This window comes from Dermacentor albipictus, chromosome 6 (genome assembly GCF_038994185.2).
Source record: "Dermacentor albipictus isolate Rhodes 1998 colony chromosome 6, USDA_Dalb.pri_finalv2, whole genome shotgun sequence".
Classification (NCBI taxonomy): Eukaryota; Metazoa; Arthropoda; class Arachnida; order Ixodida; family Ixodidae; genus Dermacentor; species Dermacentor albipictus.
In genome coordinates, this window is record NC_091826.1 from 125,916,820 (window position 1) to 125,943,503 (window position 26,684).

Genomic DNA, 26,684 nt, shown 5'->3' on the forward strand with positions numbered 1-26,684 from the left:
GTACTACGTCTAAGCGCTTGTGCTGCAAAATGTATAGTGTGCTACACCAAACGGGCCGAGCTTCTACCTTAAGACAATATGCAAGGCTCCGCTTTACGCACTCAGGCACCCCAAGTTTCCATTGCGAATAACGACAGCCCAACCTTCCGCTTTCTACGAAAAAGCAGAGCTATACTCAGGGATATTCTAGCAAGTTCTTGAAATCATGCAACGATTACTCCTCTACGAGTACATGTGCAAAAATGTTCTAATGAGCAAACTTTCCACACTTACCGTCAGTTTTAATCTTGAGCGAAGTACGAACTACAGCAAACAAAGTGGCGTTGAACATGACCGTGCCATCGCTATTGAGAGGCATGTTCATTGATACTAGTTTCTGCAAGAGAAAAAAAAAGGGGGCATGCATATTTAAATAACAAGAAAGAAGAACACACAGAGCACTCATATCAATGCCACAATGTCATTCGCTGCAATCGGAAGTCCGTATATGGTTGTTTGAGACGACTGCATAGCCATATCATCATTACCATCATCGTGATTTTTATTTTCACCACTGGATACAGGTGCAAAAGGGAGAGCCGGAAAAAAAGTCGAAATTTCTTCGACTTGACATATCCAACTTTAACCCGCCTTTACACGTCTCCTGCACACGCAGCTTAGTTTTTTTTTTAGTAAAATTATTTTCTTGTACGCGAAGCCACAGCGAAATACCACATTTAAGTCCACTATGTTGAAGTGGTATAGCAAGTAAGTTTTAAACAAAGAGCCAGCTTCTTGTGTTACGATGAAGCGTTACAGCCGCTGAACAGATCCGTTGACGGCGTCTACGGAGGACAAAACAAAGATGCAGCTACCTATTTCGCAGTACGCAAAGTAAGCTACCTCGCTCGTAGCAACGTCTGGTAATTTCTGCACCAAGATAACTCTTCAGAGCACATGCGTTCGTATGCAGGTCGTAAACTGAGCCTTATATAATAAGCAGCATGAGTTGGCCCTCCATTTTGCTTGTACATTGGTGGATTTCTGGGTAAATCAAGCAGATTTGATGCCCTGATGCCCTTGTTTATATATATATATATATATATATATATATATATATATATATATATATGGGGGGGGGGGGGGAATCACGCTAGCCTTGGTAGTAAAATTGAGCAAAAGAATACGACGTACGTTGAATTAGCTCAGTATATTTCAGTGACGTTTCGGCCGGTGGACTAGCCTTTGTCAGAGCCTGGTTCAAGGCAAATTCACAGAGCAAATTTTATAGGATTCGAGCTAATGTTTACTGGTGCTTTTGCGCAATTGTTGCACCGAAAATGGCTACTTAGGTGGCACCAAGAATGTTAAAGAAAAGCTGCTGAAGTGGAAACCACGCCGTCCCGAAGGTTAAGCTGCACGGGATGGGCACGGTATCACGATAAAACTAATGAATAAGCGCATTTCGTAGACTTAAATCCCTCGAATTATTCAATCTCCTTGATTAATCACGGCTTATTTTACCAGACAAATACTTGTCTATGCGCAACTCTGTATTACTGGTTTTAGTGTGAAATCTGAATATCCTGGCAAATATTATGGCGGAGAACGTGATCAATATTTAGAAGCAATTAATATTTTCCTTGGCAACAACCAGCTTTTATTTTGTAATTAGGCTATAGCATTACAATCTCAGAGCTTAATCACTTAAACTGCAAGCGGACACCACCCGACATGGCTCTATTTCAGCTGAAGGAGGGGCAAGCATTGGCTTCACCACCTCCTCCTCTTTTCTTTTTTTCCAATGCCAGTGCAATCGCTCGCTCCCCAATGGGAGCCGTCGGTGCACCTTAGTTCAGTGAGTTGCCGCAGTGTGACCCCACCCAGATGGTACGACTGCCTGCGTCACACGTGCGTCTGAGCTCGCTCGGATGGAGAATCGCTACGTTCCTGCGTCTGTCTGGTTCTGAGGCGTCTGTCAGTCTTCCTCCCGCTTCCGTCTTGAGGCGCCACCCAGGTAGTGCTCTACCCCACCACTGTAGGCGTGAACGCTAGCCGACGGGGGAGAGCAGGAAGGGACTATAGGAAAGGGTGGTGAATGGCCGGATCGGCTTCATCTGGCTGGCATAGAAAAAGATAGAGGAGGCGCTGGCTTCACATTTCCTAGTAAGAAGCTACGGGAACTTCCACTCCAGCAGTTTTTCTTTAACCTGCTTGGGTGGCACAGATGCGTAACCAGCACCCTCTGACACATTCATTAGAAACGATCCGGAAGACAACGAAGACACACAAATAACGATAGGGGCGCTTGTGTGTTCGTTTTGAACATCGTTGGTAATGAACCAGTTGCGAATCGGCCAACTTGAAGTCATTTGATCCCTAAATCCCTAAACTATGGTGACAACGCCACGATATGATTGTGAGGCCCACCGAAGAGGGGGACTCCGGATTAATTTTGACCTCTTGGGATTCTTTAGATACCCCAATGGGTGCTACCCAGATGTTTCTTCCCTTTCTTTTACATTTTTCCCTACGCGGAAATGCGGCCGCCGTGGCCGAGATGCATTCCTATGCCCTCGGGCTTAGCAGCGCAACCCCAAAGCCATTATCCCACCACGGCGCGTAGTCGTTCTCTCTAACACAGCTCTTAGTCATTGTACGAAATGTACGCCATCCGCAAACAAAACTTTACAGCGACCATGGCTAAATACAGACATCTCTAGGGCCTATACAAGTACCTGCACAGAAAATATGCTTGGCATGCAGTGAAAACCCTGCACATCGTGCTTCCAATAAAGACAAGAACGCAAAACTGCCGACCTTGCAGGCGACCCGATGGGGGCAAAGCTTTCCAAATCCCAGAGGGGGTTGGATCTTCCGCAGCAGCGTCACCACGTCCAAGTGCTTGATGCGTCCTCTGAATAAGAAAGAATCATGAACAGCACTGTCATATCGTAGTTTAAAATAGGTCTTGTGTAATCTGTGAAAGATCGAAAGCAATCTTAGTTACGAGTTTTAGCGTCCTAATATCATTAACCTTTGCAGAATACAAGACGAACGGATATATGTGCGGCAATACCCACGCTGACGCGTATATCACGACGCCGTGTTCGGCCATAACGAGTTCAATGCGTTCTTTGTGCGCGCGCGCGCGCGCGCGTGCGTGTGCGTGTGTGTGTGTGTGTGTGTGTGTGTGTATGTGTGCGTGTGCGTGTGTGTGTGTGTGTGTGTGTGTGTGTGTGTGTGTGTGTGTGTGTGTGTGTGTGTGCGCGCGCGTGTGTGTGTGTTTCATATTTTTCATCCGCGCCTTCGAGGTTCTGCGCGCATTTGAAACATATTTCGAGGTTAAGCAAGGGATGCAGCATGAGTATCTTAAAAGTCAAGTGCTGCAGCTCCTACGAACGCACCACCTGAATGTGATAGGCTGCTAATAGTACATTCTAAACCAGAATTAAATTTGCCCATAGTGGAAGTTAAGCGGTAACTACTGCTGGCTCGTGTTTCAGAGCGCAGCTCTCACGCGCCCGTTCTTGCAGCGAGCGTCGGAGTGCCTCGGCGTCGTACTTCGGTGTATACCGAAGCGAATGAGCACAGCGACAGATGAAAACGAATGCGGAGCGTAGCGGGGATGAAAGAGGCGATGGGGAAGTCGGAAAGGAGAATGCACAGGGACCACTTCATTTTTCATTTCATTTGCTTATTTTCTGAAAGCGTCCAAGAACATCTTTACGCCATAATATTGGTGCACCTGTGTTACGCAAAGAACATAAAACAGAAAAAAAAGAATTTCTCAACGAACGGTGGCACAAAGTGCAACAAAAAACTGAATTCGTCAAAGACAGAAATCAGATAATTGGCAAGTAGTACAGCTTAATATATCGAGATCATGACGCAAAATATTCTTGGCCTACAAGACGTGTTACAGCGTCAGAGGTGCAAGAGCAATTCACGTAGAAAATGCTAGGAATACGCAAGTTAAGGCGAGGCACGCAGAACGTTACAGCTGACAGTAATCGCGAACTGGAGTAGTGGCGGTGAATTAGTTTATACAAAAATAGGTAATAACGGTATGCCCGCCTTATTTCTAGGAGTCTAATATTAGACACGTGCAGTACACGCTCATGGGCATAAAATACACGGCGTTCAGGTTATCGATCGTACAGGATACGGATGAAACGTCGCTCAACACGTTTAATTTTCGCAACATCGGTCAAGTTAACACAGTTCCAGACAACTGAACTAAACACATAACTTCAAGCGGACAAAAAAAGAATACAAGAGAATGACGCATTCACCTTTCGCAAACTGTTTAGTCATCCTCGATATCAGGCCTAACTTCCTCTAGGACGCTTAGCGATGCTTGAAACGTGTTCTTCGAAAGTTAGCAGGGAGTCAAACAATCTTTCTAAGTCGCGTGTACAGCTCGCTCCTTTCAAAGGAATTTTATGAAATTAGTGTTCTTATATTAAAGGATACATATTGCGATTAAAGGAACCAACAAGAATCTTAGTTGGATTGATGAGCAAAAAGTTGGAAGCACACCACTGAGCAACAAAATTCACATCTTCCTGTAATAATTCACAATCCTGCTTTGATTCTATTTCACGGTGAAATTTAATATCGTCAGCGCATCGAAGGAAACGCAAATAACGAAAACATTCTTCAAGGATATTAACAAATATATTTAAGTTAATGGGCCCAAGATCGACCCTTGCGGAACACCGGATTTAATTCATAAGGAAGGAGTACTTGGCACCGACGCGAACATAATTTAACCGAGTTGACAGGTAGCCTTTAATTAGCGTGCATAGGTAAGTACCAGTGCCGTAACTCAAGCGTTTATGGATAAGAAGATTATCAGAAAACACTTCAAATGCTTTTGACAAGTCGGAGTATACGGTGTCTAACTGTCTTTGGCTAGCAGCAGCGGGTCCTGCAGCATCAAAAAACAAGGTTTGTTTCCCCAGACCTATGCACAAAGCCATGTTGGTATACATAATCTTACGCTTAAAGAAGAACGACAGGTGTGTAAACATGGCTATTTCAAACACTCTTCCAAACGGAGACAAGATGGACACGGGGCGATAATTGTTTGATGTCACTCATGCTGACACATTTATGAACTGGCACAACTATTGCATTCTTCCAACAAGAAGGAAAAGCACTTGTACAAGAAGCATGATTAAAGATGTGTGCAAGGAGAGGAACAAAAATAGAAGAACAGCCTTTGATAACAAAACTTTGTATACTGTCATAAGTAAAAGAATGCGTTGGTTTCAACTCACTTACTTCCGCCGCGATATTGTGTTCTGTAAAACTTGAAATGTTAAAATGGTCACCCAAGCCATATTGTCGGTCACCAGAGCTAGGAGCATGCGCTGTACTTAAGAAAACTTAGCCAAAATGTTCAGTGAATACATTGGCGATATTGTCACTGCTTCTAAGAATGCCACGAGAGGGATAATTTATGACATTATTCTTAGCCCGCTCAGAACTGTAATCTTTTCCATAGGACCAGAAAAGTTTTGTATCGCATTTTACGCGCTCTTCAACAAACTTAATGTATGCATCACTGCCTCTAAGCATAAGGCATTTGACCTGGCTTCGCAAGACACTAAATTTTTCTTGGCCACTCCGATGACACTGTTCTCTTCAACTTCCTATGGCACCTTAGCCTTTTACGCAGTAGACTGCGTAATTCCTTAGAAAACCACGTAGGATAGCGAGCCGCAAGAAACTCTTTGCAGGGAATGGAGGCTTCCAAATCAAACTTTACATTATCAGTAAGGATGCTAACTGCTTTGTTGATATCTGTGGCACGGTACAATACAGACCAGTCGGCATCATTCAAGTACTGGTAAAGACCCAGATAATCACCCTTAGGGGGAAAATGAGGCGGAAAACGGAGGAGGGTATGGCGAAAGCATGAGAACTCAGTAAAGCGAAGTGAGGCGACAACAGCTACGAGATGGCGCCACAGTAGCGCGCGTCGTCTGGGAGGTCTCTCGGCAGCGGCTGCTGCTATGGCTCCAGATAAGCGATGCAGCCGCGCCACACTTCGCTCCTTTTGCAACGTGCCGCACGACACACATGTTTCGCCCCAGCAAATATATTGCGAAATGAAAGAGCGTACAGAACTGTGCTCAAATTTCACATTAGCGACTATCGTGATCGTCGGTAAATTTTTCCGCTCCTTTGGCGCCCGTTCAGACGGTGCAGCTAAATATATACCGATCGTAGGTTCATTTCTGCAGCAGAGACCAGTAGCACGCTACTTCTGTATCACGGATTAGTTATTTAGGGTTACCATCACCGCGCGGGCACGCCCACACGCACTGCTACCCCATTGTGCCAAATCTATGGTCACATACAACTCAGGTTAGTATACACGCATGGCCTCGTTATTTTGACATAGAAAGCGTACAAGCACGTTATTCTAAATTTTGAAATGAATTTATTTTGAGAGCTAGGCTTCGTAAATTCTGAGAACTTAACTTGGAGACACAAGCGCTATCACCAAGAAAACTGTGAACACGACTTTAGCGATATGCAATAGAGTAAAACAAGAAAGAGCAGGAGGAACAAAAGGTCGGAGTGTCAGCGCGCTACGAAAACATCATGTGAAGAGCACATGACAGCTTTTATATGGTTTTGAAGATATGACAGACAGAATAAATGCCTTTAGGCCTAGTAAAACGTCCTTGGCAAAAATATAGAATACGCGAGGACTTTAGCAGCGACTGTGTCGCCAGTTCCTTCCGGCCCAATGGCTTAAAATTTTTCGACGAAGAGTGCCTATAGCAATAAAGTGTACTTACTTGATGATCTTTACTCTTTTACTAATTTTGTGTAATGTGCGTGCAATGTAACTGGAGCAGTACAGACGAAGTGATAACTGAAAACCCTATGTTTCTACAGTAACTTTCGCCGATTTTACATATGAAAGGAACACGTTGTTGTGAAAGTCATTGCCTCGGCAAGATCGAGATCATTCTCCGACCTTACAGGAGTCTTTAGCGTTCCTTTATAATATGGTGTGTCTGTATCACCCATCAAAGTAATGCAGCTACTGCCCACTGCGACTAAAACCCGTTGCCTTAACCGTGGACGTGGTGATGTGCTTTTAGCAACCGATCACCACGCCCACCCAGTCGAATGACAGAATAGTTTACTCCGCTTTTCAATTTACGGATGCTACAAGCTCGCAAACTACTATCATGATTCGGCCCGCTAGGCCATACATACAAAGCGAAATAATCACCTGCCGGCGACGATTGGTCAATGCCATGTAGTGACGTTGCATAATTCATATACATTGAAACCGTATGACAAATGTCGACAATGGCATGGCGAGCATGAGGCAGAAATAAACGACAGTAGAACTTACTTGGCATCCGGGTCGTATTCTGACCATAGGCGAACGAACTCATCCAAGTGGTGAGGTCCTAAGATCGACCAATCACGGGTCAGGTAGTCGAAGTTGTCCATAATGACGGCAACAAAAAGGTTGATGATCTGCATGTAGAAAAAAAAGAAACAGACCCGTGTACGCATTATTTTACCATAAACAAGTAACAAAAAAGAAAGCAAAATTTTGAGTTACGAGAGCTAACAGAACAAAATTCATGACGCAGAAATATACAATAATTAAATTTTGTAAAATTGTTTGCTCGGCTCTGAATATATTAAACGCCTATGCATTCATTTTGATGTTGCACAAGTTGTTTCAGTTGAACTATTATAAATTATCATCCGTATATATGAGTTTCAATGTCTTACATAAATTTCAGCAAATATTCTTCGAATAATCCAACATATAAACTGAGTTTCAGAATCTCTAACTCACTAATAAAAGAAAAAAAATGACAGAAAATTCAGCTTACCGCAAACGTTAACTTTATTAGCTTTTTGTGCACGCGAGCAGGCGACTACGCTCAAGCATATCTGTTGCACATCCCCTCTGTTTCCGGTTCTCTACCAGATTCGAAGCAACAGGAAATAACTTTTCGGGATTAGAGCATTCGTCTGCGTTATCTGCACGAAATCTTGCTGCGTAAATTTTGCTTGGCGTGAGTACACTCAAAGCACCATAAAGACAAAAGTGGTTAATCTTTCCCTAAGAGCAGCTTGTTGCATTTACCGTTCGATGCTATTTTACAGACAAATATAGCTATTTACCATCACAACCAAGCGTGTAACAGAGCTTTTCTCACTTCAATTTTGGCTTATCACTTCACGGTTTCACGTATCGTAAACTGCATTACACCATTGCCGTTATAAAAGCCTGCACTGCTTGCCATCCATTCCTGCAGCTATCGGGAGGGGCAACTATGAAGATTCATGTTTCCAGAAGTTGTGCGTATGCTCATTGCAGCAAATATGTTATTTCAAAGGCATTCCGTTATTAAAGCGACTAAATTTATTTGCCACTTTCTTCCATGTTAAAGATTTCTTTGTTTTTTTTCCTCCATTTCTTGCATTCGAACATCGTGTCGGTCGGCGATCGTCTTTGAGGCGCAAGTGCTCTCGCACCAGAACGTTGTGGAATCTAAATGTTTCGACGCCACCGTTGAGTCGTGGGCACTGCGCAGCACTTCTCTGCCGCTAGAGAGTTTCTTGCCTTGTGATTCGTGCTCTCGAAGTATGCTCTTCTTTCTAGGCTATATACATTTTATTGCCTGATACTTACAAACGTATACGTGACTACGAAGCGGCCAAATGTTCCTAAAATTTGCTGTGCCTGTCGCGTTCGTGAAATACACAACTCTCTTTATATTTGCAAAACAGCGGAATGAGTTGTCCCTTGTTAGTATCCCTCATGATGGCAATTCTGAACATTTTTCAGTTATGATTCAATAGCACATATTTAACGAACAGTTGTCCCTTCTGCAGCACGTGGAAGACGATGGAGTTCCTGCTGCTGCCGCCCTCTAGGTTCTGGTTGTGAGTTATGAGCGCCAACGTGGGACAGCATATCCAATATGGTAAGGTAGTCCTGATTTATGGTATGGAATAACTGCGTGTGCCGAAAACAGTGGTTTTAATGCGTGACTTCGATGTTTGAGTGTTAGCTCCAGGAATAACTGGACGGACTAATAGACGGACTAGTAGACGGACTAGTGGACGAATGCTTAACACGGCGTTCCTGAAAAAATAGTAATGGTAATAGGTTGACAGACCATGCCACAAATTATAAGGGACAACCAGTTTCAAAATAAATTTGCTATTACCACCGCCAATCGACTAAACAACGATTTGTGGTTTCTTTTTCGCCGAGCGAACTGGCAGTGCACTCACAGAGTTCACATTGGGCTTTCCAATACAAAAAAGAGGAAAAGAATTATCCAAATCCAGCGCACACGATGCAATCTATGTGAAGCAACGCTTTCGTGAAACGCTAGATCAAATGCCACAAATGTGCCCATTTCGTTCCCGTTGATTTGGCGAAAGAGGGAACGGACGCCCGCATGTCGTCTCGTGCAGCTGGCCTACGCAATGCTAACAAATAATATATTGGCTTGTATTTCTTCATTTCTTCGTTATCATTTTACATGAGCCAGCCTCTTCTTGGCCGATCCACTTCTGTGGGTATGTGCCATAGTACGGAAATGTCGAAGTGCTGGTGGTGGCACGATAACTACCCCTGCTTCTTGGCCAATCAACCGTAAGTGCCATCATAATTAACACGCGGTGACCATGCGTTGGCGAGTTGATGTTGGTGCGAGAAAAGTGTACGTGCGATTGCGTCCTAAAGGTTGGAGCATCGGGCAGCTGTGCTGGCGGCACGAGGCTCCAATCCCGCCGCCCGATGCGCATTAGTGTTTAAGAGTAAGAACTGCTCGGCGAGAAGCCGCCGACCGACCCACGTGAAACTATGGAATGGAAGACAAGGAAAGCTTCACTTTAAATAACTTGGTGGGATGACACTTCTTTATATGGAAGCCATTATCGGAAGATCCCACCCTTCTTGCTTAGCGATGACAAGCTCAGCAACTCTTCCGACTGGGCGTCAGTAGAGCGATCACTGTACACCATTTGCGGGCTGCACGTTTGGGCGGAAACAGCCTGTAGCGTGCATTCATTGCACGGTATAAGCTTTAAAGGTTCATATCCTGACGTTTTAAAGTTATCCGGTGCTCTTAGCGTTACATTACGGTAATATCTGTCGAATCCAGACGTTTTGAATGATCTTCGTCATGACAATACGACACCAGTAGGTGCAAATTTTACTGCAGCCAATCAGAGGTAACGGCAGCTCCGGCTACATTACGTATAAATGGCGCTTAGCGTTCGAACTGTCCCCGTGCATCGCTACCTTCAGACCGATGTTACTTTCAGACCTAACTAACGGTAATAATGGCAAATTAAACTAAGGCGAATGTCATTATCTTCGAAGAGTGTCAGTCACCTATAATATCGGAAACTGCGCACATTTATGAAAGACAAAGTGGTTAGGGTTTAAGATAAGCGTATACTGCCACGCATCGTGGAACATACGTTAGCCATTCCAACGTGCATGCAGGTATGTGGAATCGCGTGCACTTGCCAGGAAGGAGCAAAGGATATAAAAGGAGATGAAGTAGATGAGCGCCACGTCGCTGCCGCAAGGCGCCTGGTCGCCTTCCTCTGAGGACTTGTCGCAACGGACCTCGTCCGTGTTCAGGCACGACAGCATGATCTCCTGCCACGACTCGCCAGTCGCTGACCTGCGATGCGTGTGAATTCGACTCCAGCTATGCAGGCACGAAAGCACGCTTCGCGAGAATTTCGGTCTCAGCGCAACGGCAATGCGTCAAGCTCGCTCTCGTAATATCGCAAGGACTGAGAGTACAAGCGCCACTGCACCCGCCGTGAAAGGGATCGGTATGGGTCCTACGAAAACTTGACTCCTCTCTCGTCGCAGTGGACGCTGGCGAATGGGGCTGTCTTCTGTTACGCCTACGTATAGCGTACACGCTTCGTAGCTCACGGAAATAACAGAAGCCAGAGTAGACGTTACTCTAGCATATAAATGCATAATTTCTTGCAAACTTTCCTAGAAGCTGGTGAGTTTTATGTGAACTTTACTCTGTGATCCTAACTTACATTTATTTACCAAAGATATACTGAAGTCTGACGACGAAGCAAGTAGGCGCACAAGACATAAAAGATCATAATGCAAAAAAAAATTAAGACTGGGCTAAAAGGAAAAAAAACGAGATCTTTTATGACTATAGAGAAAATGTAGTTTCGACAAGGCAGTGAATGTAACAACTGATAAATACAACTAATCAATGTAGCGGCCTAATACATATTGTAAAACCAGAAACATATCTTATTACCATTTGTAAACACCAAAACTGCTTTGAAACCGTGCGTTTTGTTTTAATGTCAACATTTTTACGAGATGTTTCGTTACTGCCACTTGCTGGAATGGCTCACCAAGGAGGAGAGATACTCGCATGCAGCCGTGCGAGCGTTTACACAGCATAACCAATTGATAGCAAAACCTCCAGTACCTTGGTGACCGGTTATTTTGCAAGAAACTGTTCCACAGAATGTTAGAACCAAACCGAACAAAAGTTCTTCTTCTGCTTCCTATGCGGATAAAAATAGCGCTCATCGTTGGACAGGAAATAAAAATGACAGACATCTCTCGTCTGACGAAGGCAACGCTTGCGTGTCAGCCTTCTAGCGATTCAACACCATCCTTCTTATTTTTCTACAAGAAATCTACTTTGCTTCCTGCTCGTAGCACTCTTTTTTTCTTTTTTTTTGAGCGATAGCTTTCTTCGGCCCTTACCCCCCTCCCTTTGTTTTTTCTTGCAGTTTGTATGTTTCTGGCAGTTTATGAGAAGAAAGTTAACTTAGGTCCCTGGGTATGTACTGGCCACTGTCTTGCTCACCGGGAAACGTGATGGACTGGGTGTGTGCCCGAACAGACAACGTCGGCACTGCGTACATGGGCAGGTGCCCGTTCTTCGCCGATCCCCCGTAATGAATGTACGACAGTGACACAAGGAGTATGATGTTTTAAATATAATAAATTGATAGAACTGCATCCGGTACATAAACCGCGTCTAATGAGGTCGCTTCATGACTAGCCGTTGCAACGAATTTAAAGGCAGAATGCTGGTTATAGAGAGGGCTGCTTCGAAGTTTCATTTCGGATTCTGCGATTACGAAATGAGAAGCTACGTCACGGAATCAATTGTCATTGTAGTTGGTAGTGGGACTGCCACTTAATTTAACTTCTGATGTACCAATAAAATTTCCTGATACACTGGTGGCATGGAGAGTGGAGCAGGTGAAACCTGAAAGCTATCGCTGACATTGACGGTCATCTTCGGGGGTGTCTGCCACAATTCTTTTTTTTTTTCGAAAGACTATTCTTTTGAAACAGTGCGACCTGCGGTGATCTTTTCCTATTCATACTGCCGCACTCTATAAGTAGCCACTGTTTCACTTTGTTTTTCTCATCTGCCACTTTCTTCTTACTTTTCTCATTACTTATTTGATTCTACCACGGGAAAGCAGTCGCGGGAAACGCCATGCGTTGCACCAGACAACCAGGAAAGACGAGGCCGAAGTGAGCAGGGAAAAGGGCTGCTCGTGAACAAGCAATAAAAAAGAAATAAAAGGGGCAGAAATGTTCGATCAGGGCGAGGCGGTTGTCCGTCTTTCTCCCGTCGCTAGAACTTACGTTCCCCTTACTTTCAATGTGTATTTCTGAACAGTAGGCTGGAATTGTGTCTTTTTCAGTGGCAGTTGCCAGCCGGCTACTCCTTTTATTTCCGTCCCTTGTCCACTATATACGTGTTTTCAAGCCGAATGGTAACATAGACTGTGCAGAGGTGCTCTACGAGTGCACAGGTGGCAGCACTTCCACGGAAATCAGCGCGGCGACGGCGGCTTGGCTCGCCGCGGCTTCCAGCGCCCGCTGGCACCGCCTCGTTAGGCAATCGGCACGAGTGAGCGCCGAAGCGGTCACGGGTTGCGAGCTCAAGTGGTGGTTTTCGCTGTCAACCAACATCGCTCAAACATCATCATGACGCGAGACGACAGCAGCAAACGCTGCCCCGCTTTCATAGATCTTCGCCTTACCTGAAGAGCACCAGAACGGCTTGCGGAAATGTCTGGAAATTGTTGTTGCGGTCGATGGCACTATCCTCATTCTCCAAACCAATTTTACCAAAAAGCTGCATACGAGAGAGAAAAGATGAAAGACAGTAAGCGCATTGGTTTCAGAATATAAAGCTCTGTACACCAGCTGCAGATATCATGTACTTATAGCAAGCTCTAAAAATCAACTTCACCACAACCGAAAGCGGCACGAGTTGTCTCTAACATTGCTAAACATGCAGCACAAATGTTCTCGGATGGCACATAGGAAAAGGACATGAAACCGGAGCTGACTTCCGGAATTGAATTTCACCGGAGGTAGAATTCAGTCGCACCTCAAATTCATGTTCTAGTAAGCGCACTGCTATCATATCTTTTTTTTTAACTATATGGTGCTAAAAAATTAAGTGTATATCAGTGCCTACGCCATGTTCCTTCCACATTCCCCGTCAAAACGATGGTATACGCTGTTTGTTTTATTTTACCTTTTCTTTAATTCTTCATCATTACTCAAAAAGGTTCACTGTGCTGGTAAGAGTTTGATACCTGTACTACATTTTGAGCATACGCTCACTTCTGACCCGATTCACGCGTGGGACCTGCTGGGTTTTCTGTTAATGCCGCTACCGCGTACACTTTCCAAAAGTGACGCTACCAAGAAGTGAAAAGGATTTGATCGCTTCATACTTATACTTCTGGAGCCGTAGCTCATGCACGTTCATGAAATACCATTCGACGATGTGTTAGAAATGCTGTAACAAACAAAGAACGAGAAATAGCAGGAGCGCGCAACTCCATTTCAGCAAAGCCTGATAATAGGCAGTCCTTGCGCCTTCTAATCCACCGACGATCATTCCGGCACCGAGACTGCGAAAATGCGCGTCGTGATATCAGTGCAAGGAGAAAATGTCTCGTCACTGCGACCCACTTAGACGATGCGTGCCTAGCTATCGCTTTCATGCGCGAAAACATAAAATTGCACGCTGTGAAGCACAAGCATCTTTGTCGTCATGCAGCTGAAAAGTTTCGGCAGAATCAAGTATCACTTTATCACTTGCCTGCATTCCAATAACTGCATAGATGAAGAAGAGCATCACAATGAGAAGGGCGACGTAGGGTAGGGCCTGCGCGGAAAATAAGAAATATACAAGCCATATACGTTATTAAAATAAATCGCCAGGTGCAAACAGCGGGAAGATATATAAGCAAATACTGTACTGTGTAGGATCGTTAAATTGGATTCGTTGTAATGTGGTGGAGGGCTTAGGGTTCGTACACTGACGCTAAAGGAAAAAGCTGGGTGAAAAAAAAAAATGGCAACCGCAAAGGCGCCTCCATGTTACTAGCTTTCATTTTATTAACGTTAAGAAATAATCAAAATAGGATGCAATAACAAGCATTTAGACGTAGCACGTACGTATGGAGAATGCGTAAAGCTACTTCGGTATATTTTTCAGAAACGCCAAAAGTCTATTTATCAATTTGTATGTAAAACCTACATGAATTTGAAGGCGCCTGAATAACATGGCGCCACCATACCGAGGTAGGCTCCGGATCGTGTTGATTGCGCGTCTCGTCCGAACCGCATCACGTCATCAGCGCGCACTCAAAGCGTAGCAACATGGCGGCGCCCTTGCGGTTACCGATTTCAATGCATGGACGCTACGGGGAGATTTGCCTCGCTCCAGAGTTGATTATGTTGACATTATGGCAGACGCTTTATCACGACAGTCGAAAAAGGACGGCTATACACAGAAAAGAATTACACAGTTAGCTGAGCGGTTGTCCTGTGTACTTCTTTCTTTTTCGCAGTCCCATTTGCGCTGTCGTAATAATTAACCTTAACGAATTCACCCTATTTTACAGTCTAGTGGTAGAAGGCGTCGGACTAATCTTGACTATCTTTTGTTTCTTACCTGTAACTAACTACAAGTATGCACGAATACCTACAGCCTTTGTCAAAAGCATAGGGATTACTCGGCGACTGCGCCATATGTGTCAGCTGGTTGTGTGGTGCGTTCCCGTGGCTCTCCCGACACTTCACGCCTATAGACGGTTGGTTTCGCTTTCGCCACTTGATAATGCCGTCCGGAGGGATAACCAAGGGTGTAAACCAGCGGGCGTGGCTTCCCTGATTCATGGGGGCACTCTGAAGGTAGCTTTTCATTCATGACAGGCCAATGAAGGCGTCCTCCATAGTACCGGCAATTGCACATTTCGAATCACGATTCCCCAGCAAAACGTGACCAGATCTCTTTCTGGGGTCTTCCTGGCTCGAGCAAATGCGAGAAAGAAGCTCTTGTCTTCGCGACTGTACCTCGGGGAAGATGGCGCACATGCCTAGAGTTGCAAGATCTCTATGCATTTTGGCTATCCCTTAAAGAACCTGTGTTGCTACCACATGCGGATTAGCGGAACGCCTCTGGAACACGGCGGCGTGTTATGGCACGTTGTAGTGATTGATCACCATCGTGGCTGACCACACTATGTGCAGGTTGTCAAAATAAACGGGTCCTATCCCTGCGTATGTGTGAAAAGTTCCAGCGCTCTGCGGTGAAGTTCCGAGTATTCTTGCAAGAAGTTCCTGCGTGGATGAGCCCCGTACTCTCGAAAGCGTTCGCACGTGTGCTTGCTCTTAGCGAGGAGAAAAGAGGGAGTCACCTGGAAGGACTTGATAAAGGTCCAGAGCAAGGTTCGGATGCCTTCGCCTTTGCTGAGTAGCTTGACGAGGCGCATGACGCGGAACAGTCGGAAGAAGTTGATGCTGATGATGTTGGTTCCCGGCTGGGAGAAAGGGGCAATGGAACGCGGCAAGGAAGCGCGGCGTTAGCCACCTCACCGCCCCCATAAAACAATTCGGTCGCATGCGGCGACAGTGCCTCATGCAGCGGGTGCATCGTGGGTCGTGCACAAGAGCAAGCAAACAGCACCGCGAGCTCAACGCCACCTCCACCGACGCGAGCGGTCAGCAAGGCGCGTTTGAATAACTAATTATGCTGGGATAAGCGCCTTTATATTTTGTTCATTCGAATGAAGTGGCTCACTGACATCTTGTCAGCGCAGTCATCCTTACCTCGTAAAGAAGGAATTATTTTTCTCTTGAATTCATGCGATTGAAATTAAGTGGTAAGTCTCATAACCGACAATGGTTCCTGTACCTCACTGCTTTAATACGAAAACCTAAAGCGACATTACTAACAGCGAAAGTAAGAGCAATTATTCCACTATCGAAACCTACTCCAACTCTTAACCAAGGGTGACGCGACGTTTTCCGCTATACTTGACTACGAGAAAAAAAAAGAGCGTTCCGCGGTGCTGGTAACTCGTCGCAGCGCTTGGCCAATGATTGCCAATATTTCGCAGGCACGGTGACAAGTCATCAAATGGCAGGATCGCTTCCTAAAATCGTGAAAAGCGATATCACATATGAAAATTTCTGCTCAACTTCGAACGTGGTTTCATGGCTTACCTGAAGACAATATCGCTGAAACTCGCGGAAAGAGTCGCAAAGCTCGTCATGTGTCTCTGTGACTAAGCACAAGTTCCGTGAAACATTCTTTAGTGTTCTCTACTTCAATGCACAAACGAACAACGACGATTCTCAGGAATGTTCTTTTTTTTTAGCTGTAGATACCTTAATAACTTGTCACCGTGCGTGACGGACACGACAAACGGCATGCAGAAACAGATTCCTAGCAGCCAGTAAAACGCCGTTTAGAGATTGCCCTGCTCGATCTAATCCAGACAGCCAAGCCATATGTGACTCCAGTATAGCGACACACGATATGCAACGAATATATAGGCGTTTTCTGCCATCTGGACTAGATCAAGCTGGAAACAACATGCCTCAACGAAAACAGTTCTAATGCTGTGGCCTTCTTAACAATTGCAACATTCACCTGCAATATATAAGCCTGTACAATCAACATATTAAAGCTTGTCCCGGTTAGTAATCATGTTCTAAGGATTCAACAGGGATTCAAGCACCAAGGCTGTCAAAGCTTCTTCTAATGCCACCAGGAGGGAACCACCAAACAAGTTGGGCGGTTCCCCCCTGCATAAACAGCTCCGTGGCAGTTTTTCCCCTCTTTACTGGATAATCAATTTTAGGAAGAGCCTAGACGAGACATTTTCAACAAAACTTGGCAAAGGCCTTTATGGAAGTGTTTGTTTACTGCGTGTAAAATGTTGCCGTGTAGGGCGAATCCTCGACGTTTCTGCTCTGCAAAGCATCGCACAGTGAAAGAACGAACAGTTTGAGAATACACAGCTGCCTATGTCGTTGCCGCTCTGTGTTCCCGTGATACCTTGAAACGCAATTTGCACATAGTAATGTGTCGGGGCACAGTAGGCGAGATGGCAGATATTGTGTGCGCAGTCGGCCTTCGCGGATGCCCGTGCGCAACCTTTTTCTAGCCTTCCACATAAGCTATTCTATGAAACACCTAGACACCGCATGCAACACGTATCGACGCAGCTTCTCGCGCGTCACGAGACGAGCACGGCCACTTTCGTGAACCACACACACAAAGGCGATAGCTTGAAGCACAGCTGATGTTGCATGCGGCAAATGAGCAAGCATGAAAGATTGGGTGCGCCGCGCAAAGCTCTGATGGTATTAACAATCAACAAATCCTTGATTCGTTAGATTCCTGAGCTAACTACCGCTCCAATAATCTTGCGACTTCCGTTCTATGGTGCCGGCACCCAAGTACAAATAGACGCCACCAATGTCTGCCAATTTTTGCAGTAGTGAAGCCAATGTTTTAGTCAAGCGTTTGCAGTCACGAGGGTTTAGGATTAGGCGCTACTAATATTTGTCTCGCTGCTGACGTAGTTGATTGTCGATGTCGAAGGGTGGCGCGGTATCTGTACAGTCTAGCGGCTGAACACTCAGCTTAGGGCTGAGTGTCCAGCAAATGCGAAAAATCGTGTAGCCATAACAGAGATTAGAAGCAAATTAGGAATCCAGCCTTTGATGCAATGCTTGCGCAGTTAATTCGCACTCATTTAGTCAATTGGTGCTTCGATGACGTCTTCTGCCACGCAACTACAGCCATTTGGTTAACGTAAGAACTGTTACAAGCTCGCGGAGACTGTTAGGTAATGAGTAATAATGTAAGTAATAGCTCGTACGTAAAAAGTCACCTCCACTTGGAACTTTCTCAAGTACTATTCGCACATTATGTATACCGGAAAACATGCATTCGTGTTTTCTGAACGCTATGCATGGCGTTCCTGAACATTAACGAACAAAAAAGCTGGGATTCAAATGCAGTCCTAGTGACATTAGGCATAATCATATCATGTATATCTTCGTACGGGAGCCATCTCGGCATGTAACTACAATCAGTGATTCTGAGAGCTAGTGCTGCCAACCTGCGCTGCCAGTTCGGCCCCGGCCGTCTTAGCAATGTCCAGGATTTCCTAGATTTTTCAGAAAATGCTTCCTGCTTTCCAAGTATTTCGTTCGTGATTTTTTTATTGTTCAAAAAATGCCTCTGCGAGACTGAACAGACGTGGACTAGGCGTCCCAGAAGGAACACTGTCAGCTGAATAAGAAAAATAATAAACTGCAGCTCGAAGAAGGCAGCATAGGAGCTGGGGAACAACCGAGGCAGCATGGAGGAGGCTAATCGAAAGAGGTACCTCACGTAAAAACAGCACATACTCTAGGAAAGGAGTTCGGTGTTGGTCTTCCAATTTTCGGTCCAAACACACCTCGAAACAAAATATCAGAAACTGTTCATTATGGTTTTATCGCACATCAAAACTTAAGACAGTGTGATGAAAATTCAAATTGCGCGATAAATAAACCAGGATTTGGGCTGCAATCTACCAAAAAAAGAAGTTCGGCTGGAGTTGAACAAAAAATTATGTGGTAGTGAGCTAAGGGTAAGGTAGTGCAGAATCAAAATATACGAGTACAAGGTCGCCGTAGTAAAGTAAGGCGAACTTGGTAAATGTTGAAAACACAAACAAAGGTATTAGGTTGTTTAATTGGACACTGACATCGCGCTTAAATGCAAAATAAGAAACAAAAGGAGCCTCACAATGTTTGCGTTATCAGGACACACGTTTTCTCTCAATTTTGTTAACTCGGCAAAAGGCTCTCTGAAGAGAATGCGCAGGGAAAGGACCTGCACGTTCGGATCAGTCAGCTGTTGCACGCAAGAGAAACTTCCAGAGGTTGTTGCTGCATCATCAACAGCTGAAAAATAAAAGCTGGACCAAATAGAACTGTCCCTCGAGTCCATGTGAAAAAATAGGCATTTCTTTTGCGTTACATCGCAATAACCAATGCACATTTGAAGAAGCATTATGCGATCAGATCAAAAACATTCGCTTTTAGAGGAAGCTTTGAGGTACCACTTAAATTTGGCATTTTACCACTAGACTAAGCCAAATGTCCTGCATATGGTGACATATTCCAGAGGTTGGCAGCACCGCTATGTATCTCGTGTCGAGTCAGTTTCCCGTGGGCACAAAACGTGTGACGTCATGTCGAGGCGTGTTGACACCAGGCCTTGCGAAAAGCTAGATGTCTGCTCCAATTGACAGTCTTGTTTTCATCAATTATCAGCTATTGTAAGAACCCCAGAAATAAAAAAAAAACAAAGCATAAGACAACCAACTTTGGTATACACATACGAACAGCGAAAACAAGGGCGTAAAGTTAGGGCTCACGCCTGCAACATTGTGGGAAGAAACAAGGAAAGTGAAGAAGAAGAAAAAAACGCTACACAACCTACTTGATGGGCACACCGCGCGCTGTTACGCTGCACTTCTTTGGGATTACGTCCGAAATGAGGCCGTGCTACGTTACTGGTTTGGCGACGGTAAGAGAAACACTGCAGCAGGTCTTAACCACACTCCATCTAGAATCAAACTCGGTAGAAGAAATGAGGCACACAGCACGCGAGGTTCTACAAAGGCACACTATAAGCAAGCAGTAAGGCTGTTTTCCTAAAAAAGGAATATAAGGTGCGTCTAACAAAGCGTGCACGCTAAAGTCGACCGAGGTCGACCCTACAGGTGCAAACTAATTGATTGCCAGCTTGTTTACTAGCAGCTGTAGGGCACGAATTGCAAAAGACTGGACGCTGTGGAAGGCACAAGGTTTTGGAGCCACAGCATGACATGCCTACGTTGGCGCTACGTTATGCGTTATGCGCTGCGTTACGCGGGTCGGCTTGAGCCGCAATTCTAGCTCCACTTGAATTCACGAAAGACTTCGCGGATTTGAGGTAGGTATTTGTTGATTATTAAAATGCAGCTTCGATGAGTTGAAGAAGACTTTTCGCCCCATGATAAACAAGAAAAAGAAACATTTTTTTCATGCTTCTGACAATTTTTGCTATAACAGGTCCCAGCGTAGTCGAAGGCGTAAAGCCAATAGCTGCCTGGACAATCAGCGCGGCAATATTGGCAAAATAACGAAACGCTCACGGTGACTTTGTCTCGCAAACTCCTCACTTGCGAATGGGCACTCTTGCCAATGGTGAGCTCACAATTTTAGCAGGCACCTGGCTACGTTAACCCTTTAATTTTAGCACGGCTAAAGCACCGCTGGTAAACCTTCTAGCCACCAGTCTCACTTCTTTATATTTGATGTGGACCTGGTATTCACATATTTCTGCTTCTATTCATCCTAACAGTGTTACACTTACATCGTATGACAGTTCAGTACAATTTAAACTAGCACGATTTGATGGTCAAACGGACAAGGACGCTAGTTTCAGCTGTCGAGTTATTTCGACATGCAACTTTAGTGGCCGAAAAGTACGCTGCATGGGGCGCCGCGAATCCTTCATGCCTGTGGTCGTTCGAACTTCTGCACGTAGTCGCTTGGGAAATCAGAAAAGATACGCTTAGACGTAGCAAGTGAATAGCGATTCTGTATAGAATCCCATGAAATCGGTTACATATTCAGAGAGATGCTAACCAAATAACACCGAAACTTAATGACGCCTGACCCTTCCATTGCGTAATGCCTAAAAGTCGAAAAGCGCTCTCGATACTCCGTAACGCAAAACACAAGATGCGTAATGTGTTTTGGGTTCAGCACTACTTCTGCGTAAAAGCTCAAGGCATAGCTTAAACAAGATGCGTTATATATTTGGGGTTCAGCACTACTTATGCGTAAAAGCTCAAGGCATAGCTAAAAGAATGCACATTTGTGGACCTGTATACAGCGATACCATGCTATGCCTACTTTGTGTACGGAATAGGCGCGGAAGAACAGAATGCAGAGTGGTCGTCCTCTCAGAAAAAAATGAGCAAATACGATTCTGCTCACATAACAGAGCTAACCCTGCACCGTCTTGAACTTCAACTTCATATAATCTATATTACTATTTTCCCCCAACTAACAATTTTAAACATGGATGTTACTGCGACCTTAGATTCCGTGGAAAATGCGCACAGTATCTATCGTTGGCTGAGTTGCGGTTTGTTGAAATCAAGTTCTCGACACGAACCAAGGACAGCGCCGTTATCGAAAATCATCCCTGTGTGCCCAGTTTTGATGCGAAAGCATCGAACGGCTCATTAAGTGAAGAAGCTGGCGTCTATAGCAGTGAAAATGCACCTATAGTCACATTGGCTGCGACGCCACGTCAGGATCGTGCATTGTCGGTGTACCTGCTGCGTGAGGGGAGAGGGCAACACTGCGACGCCACGTCACCAGCCTGCCTCGACTGAACAGATACGGCGACGCGACGCGTTGTCGTGGGTTGTCGTGGTTGACGGGTTGTCGTGGGCGAGGAAGTCGCATGACGCGTGCGAGCCGGTGCGAGCCAGTGCCGCCGTCTCGCTCTCGCAGGACTGCGCGCGGTCGGCATCTCTCTCACCCTCGCTGGGCTTAGCTGCTGCGCGAGCCTGCCGACCTTGGTGGCCGCTGCTAATTCCTCGGTCTCTCGTCAAAGCAGGACGTCGGTGACGTGCGGCGTTCTTAATTTTTCACCAATATCGGCCGGCCTACAGCCAACATGCTAACGTAGAAACTGTACAAGAAAAAAAATTAACCCACCCCAATATAATCACAAAACTCGATAACATACCCCGCAGCAAGTGTCTGAAACATTACTCGCAGCGCAGAAGTCGATGGACCACTCAACGGCGTTCAATAGGACATTACTTATATAGCATTCACAAGACCTAAGGAGTGCTTACGTGTCCGCTGATTCTTTGTTTCTTTTTTTGTTTTTTTTTCTGCAACCACAAATCTTCGAAATCTCTGCTTCAGTTGCTGTTACTCGTAAATGAACACAAAGGCAAGTTTTATCGAGAATCACTGTTGCTGTTATCAAAATAAATTTCTCTCCTTCCTGCAGCTACGTGCCTATGCCTACGTCTTTGAAGGTCTTTCGTGAATTCCTGCATTACAAACGGTGAACGAGCTCATATACGAATGCCTGTCGTTATAGCTTTTTCTAAATGACGAATGACAAGTAGAACCAGACGTCATTTTCGGGTACTTGCGTGCAGGCGATGGACCCCTGGCAGCCTAGCGCCGGGCACCAACATTAATAACCACTGGACAAATAAAGTGTATTCCTATCCTATCCTTGCGTGTAGGAGTTTAGTAGTGTTCAACTGAGTATGCATTACATTCTAGTTACTCAGACTGACAGCTGCAAAGCTTTCGATACCCACAACTTAACACGTTTCACATGTATGCATAAGTAAGGATTGCAAAACCAGACGACGAACACCAAGTACAACGTTTAACAGATATCTGTAAGAGCATACTAAGGAGTTACTTGCAAACGTACGAAAACATAACGACGTCGTTAATTACGACAACGAAACGAAATGGCCACCAATCGTAGCAGCGACAATGGCACTCAGAAATTTAATGTCAAGAGCCTCTAGTATAACGCATGCAACCAACAGTTCTGTGACCGTCACCGGCGACGCTAATTTTCATAGAATAATAGCCGCGAAAAACATTCTAGCAGAACCCATCTCACGAAGAAATGTTCACGTTAGCATGATTATCACTGACGCAATGCAGCCACACAGCGCACTGGCACCGCAGAGACATGTCCTGTATGAGTTGTGTATACAGCTAGGTTCCTCGCGTTTCCCTGTGGACACGCAGCCCTATATGAGGGCGTCGCCGCGAAGTCCACTCTTCGCATGTGTGTGTGAACGAATATTGAGGTAAAATTGCGCTAAGACTGGTTAGATTACGCACAGAACCGGATAAATTTTACATCATTTTAATGCGTTAGCATTCTCAGGCTATTTCACGGACATTCCAGAGGCTAACGATCTGTCTGTCAATGTTTGTATGTCTGTGTGTTTTTTTTTTCTAACTGTTTTTCCGCCAACCTGTGTCATTGTTGTTGTGTTAGCTGGAAGTACGGTTTGGGACATATTTGTCGACTTCATTCTATTTGCATGCCACTGCCTCATGTACTTTTGGGAAATGAGAGCTTTTCCGAGCCGTGATACAGCGGACGCTTCCCCATCTGCTAGACCATGTGACGTAGCACATGTCTGGAACACAAAGAAGATTTTAAAGAGTCAAAAGGCGATCCTGCACGGTATTAACGCAGCAAGCTGGGCGAGTTAGTGATTGAACATATTCCTAACGGTGGCCAGCGCAACCCGGACGAAGGCCAAAGGGAAGCGGACAATACGAGCTCGTATCGTCCACTTCCTTTTGTCCTTCACCCGGGTTGCGCTGGCACCGCTAGGAATTTGTTCAGTCACTAACTCAAGCTCTTTGCGTCCACTTCTTTTGGTCCTTCGTCGGGGTTACGCCTTGCAATATATCCTGTAAGGTACCTAAGCCCACTACTTCGCACAGCAAAGCAACGTCTGCGAAGGCTGTGCCTCCCACTAAGCAGAGTTCAGCGCATTCTCTATTACGTGCCGTTCCCGCCGGGGCGAAACTCGGCTGCTACAAAAAACGGTTGCCACACTAAATAAACTGTCTTCCTTTCTTTCTTTTACACAAGTTACACGACGCCCTATTTTCCTAGGGTCGCGTGTTTGCTATTTGTTGACTGATAATTATATAAACAAATGACGCCACTGCAACTGCTCGGGAAAAACCTTGCGTTTGGACACGCCTCAGCCTACGAGGGGGCGTTGCTCCCCTTAATTGCCAGTGCAATTAAAATAAGGTGCACTCCAGTGTCCAAAATAGAGCTGTTTAAAAGTGGACTAATACTAGGATGTTTGTTGACAATCGCAGTTTCTTCGAACAGCACGACTGCTCATATGACGCACCCCAATATGGACTTCAATACGAATCTCACTAAATCCGCTACACAACGCACATACAAGAGTTCTGAAGTATCTGCATCAAGTACTTCGTAGTGCGGCGCGTTCGTGAACATCGGGAGCCGACATTATGCAATTTTGACTTAATATGTATTCACACACACTGCGAGTACATCACATGCGTAAAGTCAACTCAGAAAGCGCAAGCTCTAAAGAAAAGAATCACACTGTGAACCAATCGTCTGCTCCAGATACTAGCTCCAGACTACACTTTGAGCCTGTAATTTGGTAATATGAACAAATCACTTAACTAAGTGCCCGAAGGTGAACGTCCGGATTGTTGGTGGCGGTGCCACTACTTAGCATTGCTGCGTATTCTTTCCTTAGCTCATTGTGCTTGTCAATATTGATTCACACTAGTCCACTTTCTTGAATGTGTGGATTAATTTTGAGCACAACGCATATGAAAGTCTCAGTTTCGTCCGTGTATACGTCGAATTGTCCACACAACAATACTTCCCAAAAAGAACTGTTGTTTGTACTGGTGGTGTTCGTTTTAACTGAAGTAAAGATGTTTTCATTTCTTCTGTTGAATTCATGCCATTTTAAACAATCTCATGTCATATATATATGTGAAATGAAATATCCGGAGGCGTAATGCTTCCACCAGCTCCAACTGGACGTCATTTAACTCTGCCTACCAACAGAAAAAGAAAGCAAATGCAGCAGGACTAAGTATTCCGCACATAGAAGTACTCGCGATTCTGGGGCGAAGCACACTCGCTGCATCCGCTCGCGAGGAGTTTGCGACGTGCAAAGAGCCGCGGCCTGACAAGGGCTTCGTAACGAACGTTGCTCTTTGGGAATTCCTGCCCTGCTGGCAATCGTGTCTGCGCTCTAAGAAATCCCGCTACTTGCAGTAGTCGTCCGGGCCAATGGGAAGGCGGGTGGCACACACGCACACGTTGAGATAGAGAGACAGAAAGAGAGAGAGAGAGAGCGAATGATATGCTGCGCAACAGGGCCACACGGGGATTTCCTAGAGGGCAGATTGGAGCCGAAGATCGCTCACGTTTACTTCGGAGTAGAATATGTCGATGAAGCTGCCCAGCACAATTATGAAGTCGAACACGTTCCACGCGTCGCCGAAGTAGTTCTGCATAAAGAAAGGGGAGGAACAGGCAGAAAGAAAGAAAGAACACGTGAACACCACGCACAAAATATTTACAAGCAATGATGTTTGACTCCTGGGGACTCTATGAATGTATATATGCCCACCAATGATATCCACTTAAGACAAGTTTATCAAGCTCACGGTCACTTATGGCCTGGATTGTTTATTTAAGCGGGTTGGTACATGGCTTGTCCCGAAAAAAAAGAAGAAACAGCCCCAAAGCCGGACACAAAAGTCAAGAACTGTTGTTTCGTTCTGTTCGGCGCTTCATTGTGTTGTTCAGCGCTGGTTTTCAGTGTTTTGTTCAGCGCTATTTCTCAGAACAAGTCACACATATGCTCACCTGTAACCTGCAAAATATAGCACCAAGCCATCTCAGGCACTCGCCAGTGACCTCGCTCTGTCTTACCTTCAATATTAGTGGGCTATGATTTACTTTCGACTGAACAGGCAGCCGGCATGACATTACCACTTTGTTTCAAAGGAATTTGCAGTTTTAACCTTCCTAGAGACTGAAAAGTTCGGTCTTGCACAAGAAATAAGAGAACACAAAAGTAAGTATAATGACAATACTGCAGTAAACTTAGCTGCACAGTTCTTTGCGTGTCAGGTAGAGGAAGATTCCGCAAACGAGGATATACTTTATTTTGAATTTCGACAAGCCAGATTTCCTTCTCGTATTACATTCAACTACGTTAGTTTCCAAAGGTGTGAGCGGTTCTTTCTTTCAGTTACAAAACGTGTGTGATTTGTACATTCCATTACCCTAGAATTGGTGCATATATTATTTACAACATTGTATTATATGCACGACTTTCCGGTACCACAGTGTTGCAAGTATAAAAGGATGGTGAATCACACATACCATAGACGGAACAGTCATCACTTCGAAAAACAGCGAACTAAACAGAAAAACAATTTTCATGTGCTCAGATGAATAATTTCGGTCAGAAAATTGTGGTCTATCTGCGGTTGTACGTTTCTGTACAAAGGCAACTGTTAGCATTCCTTTGAATTGCCTTTTAATAAATTGTTGACAGTGACTCACTTTTTCCTACCTTTCTCCCCTAATCAGTGGTTTATTTTTTTTTTATAGCATGATGCGAACTGAGGTGTTCATCACGTACAGCTGCCACGTCTGACTCATATTTTGTGAAAGTGGCAAATCTAAGGCTAGTCAAGGAGACCAGTC

At 45.0% G+C, this 26,684-nt stretch overlaps 1 protein-coding gene across 6 annotated transcripts in view; it reads right to left on the reverse strand.

Moving 5' to 3' along the window:
* The window catches only part of LOC135899458 (muscle calcium channel subunit alpha-1-like), a 934,514-nt gene that overhangs the window by 60,793 nt on the left and 847,037 nt on the right, over positions 1–26,684 (reverse strand). For 5 of the 6 annotated variants that reach the window (XM_065428717.2, XM_065428718.2, XM_065428716.2 and 2 more), the window contains 8 exons: positions 25,391–25,474; positions 15,742–15,864; positions 14,139–14,204; positions 13,063–13,157; positions 10,526–10,685; positions 7,367–7,494; positions 2,800–2,896; positions 274–376 (listed from right to left, as the gene is read on the reverse strand). In XM_065428717.2, the coding sequence (XP_065284789.1) occupies positions 274–376; positions 2,800–2,896; positions 7,367–7,494; positions 10,526–10,685; positions 13,063–13,157; positions 14,139–14,204; positions 15,742–15,864; positions 25,391–25,474 (856 nt within the window). The remainder of the gene's footprint in view (positions 1–273; positions 377–2,799; positions 2,897–7,366; positions 7,495–10,525; positions 10,686–13,062; positions 13,158–14,138; positions 14,205–15,741; positions 15,865–25,390; positions 25,475–26,684) is intronic. The other variant, XM_065428715.2, reaches the window with a different exon arrangement.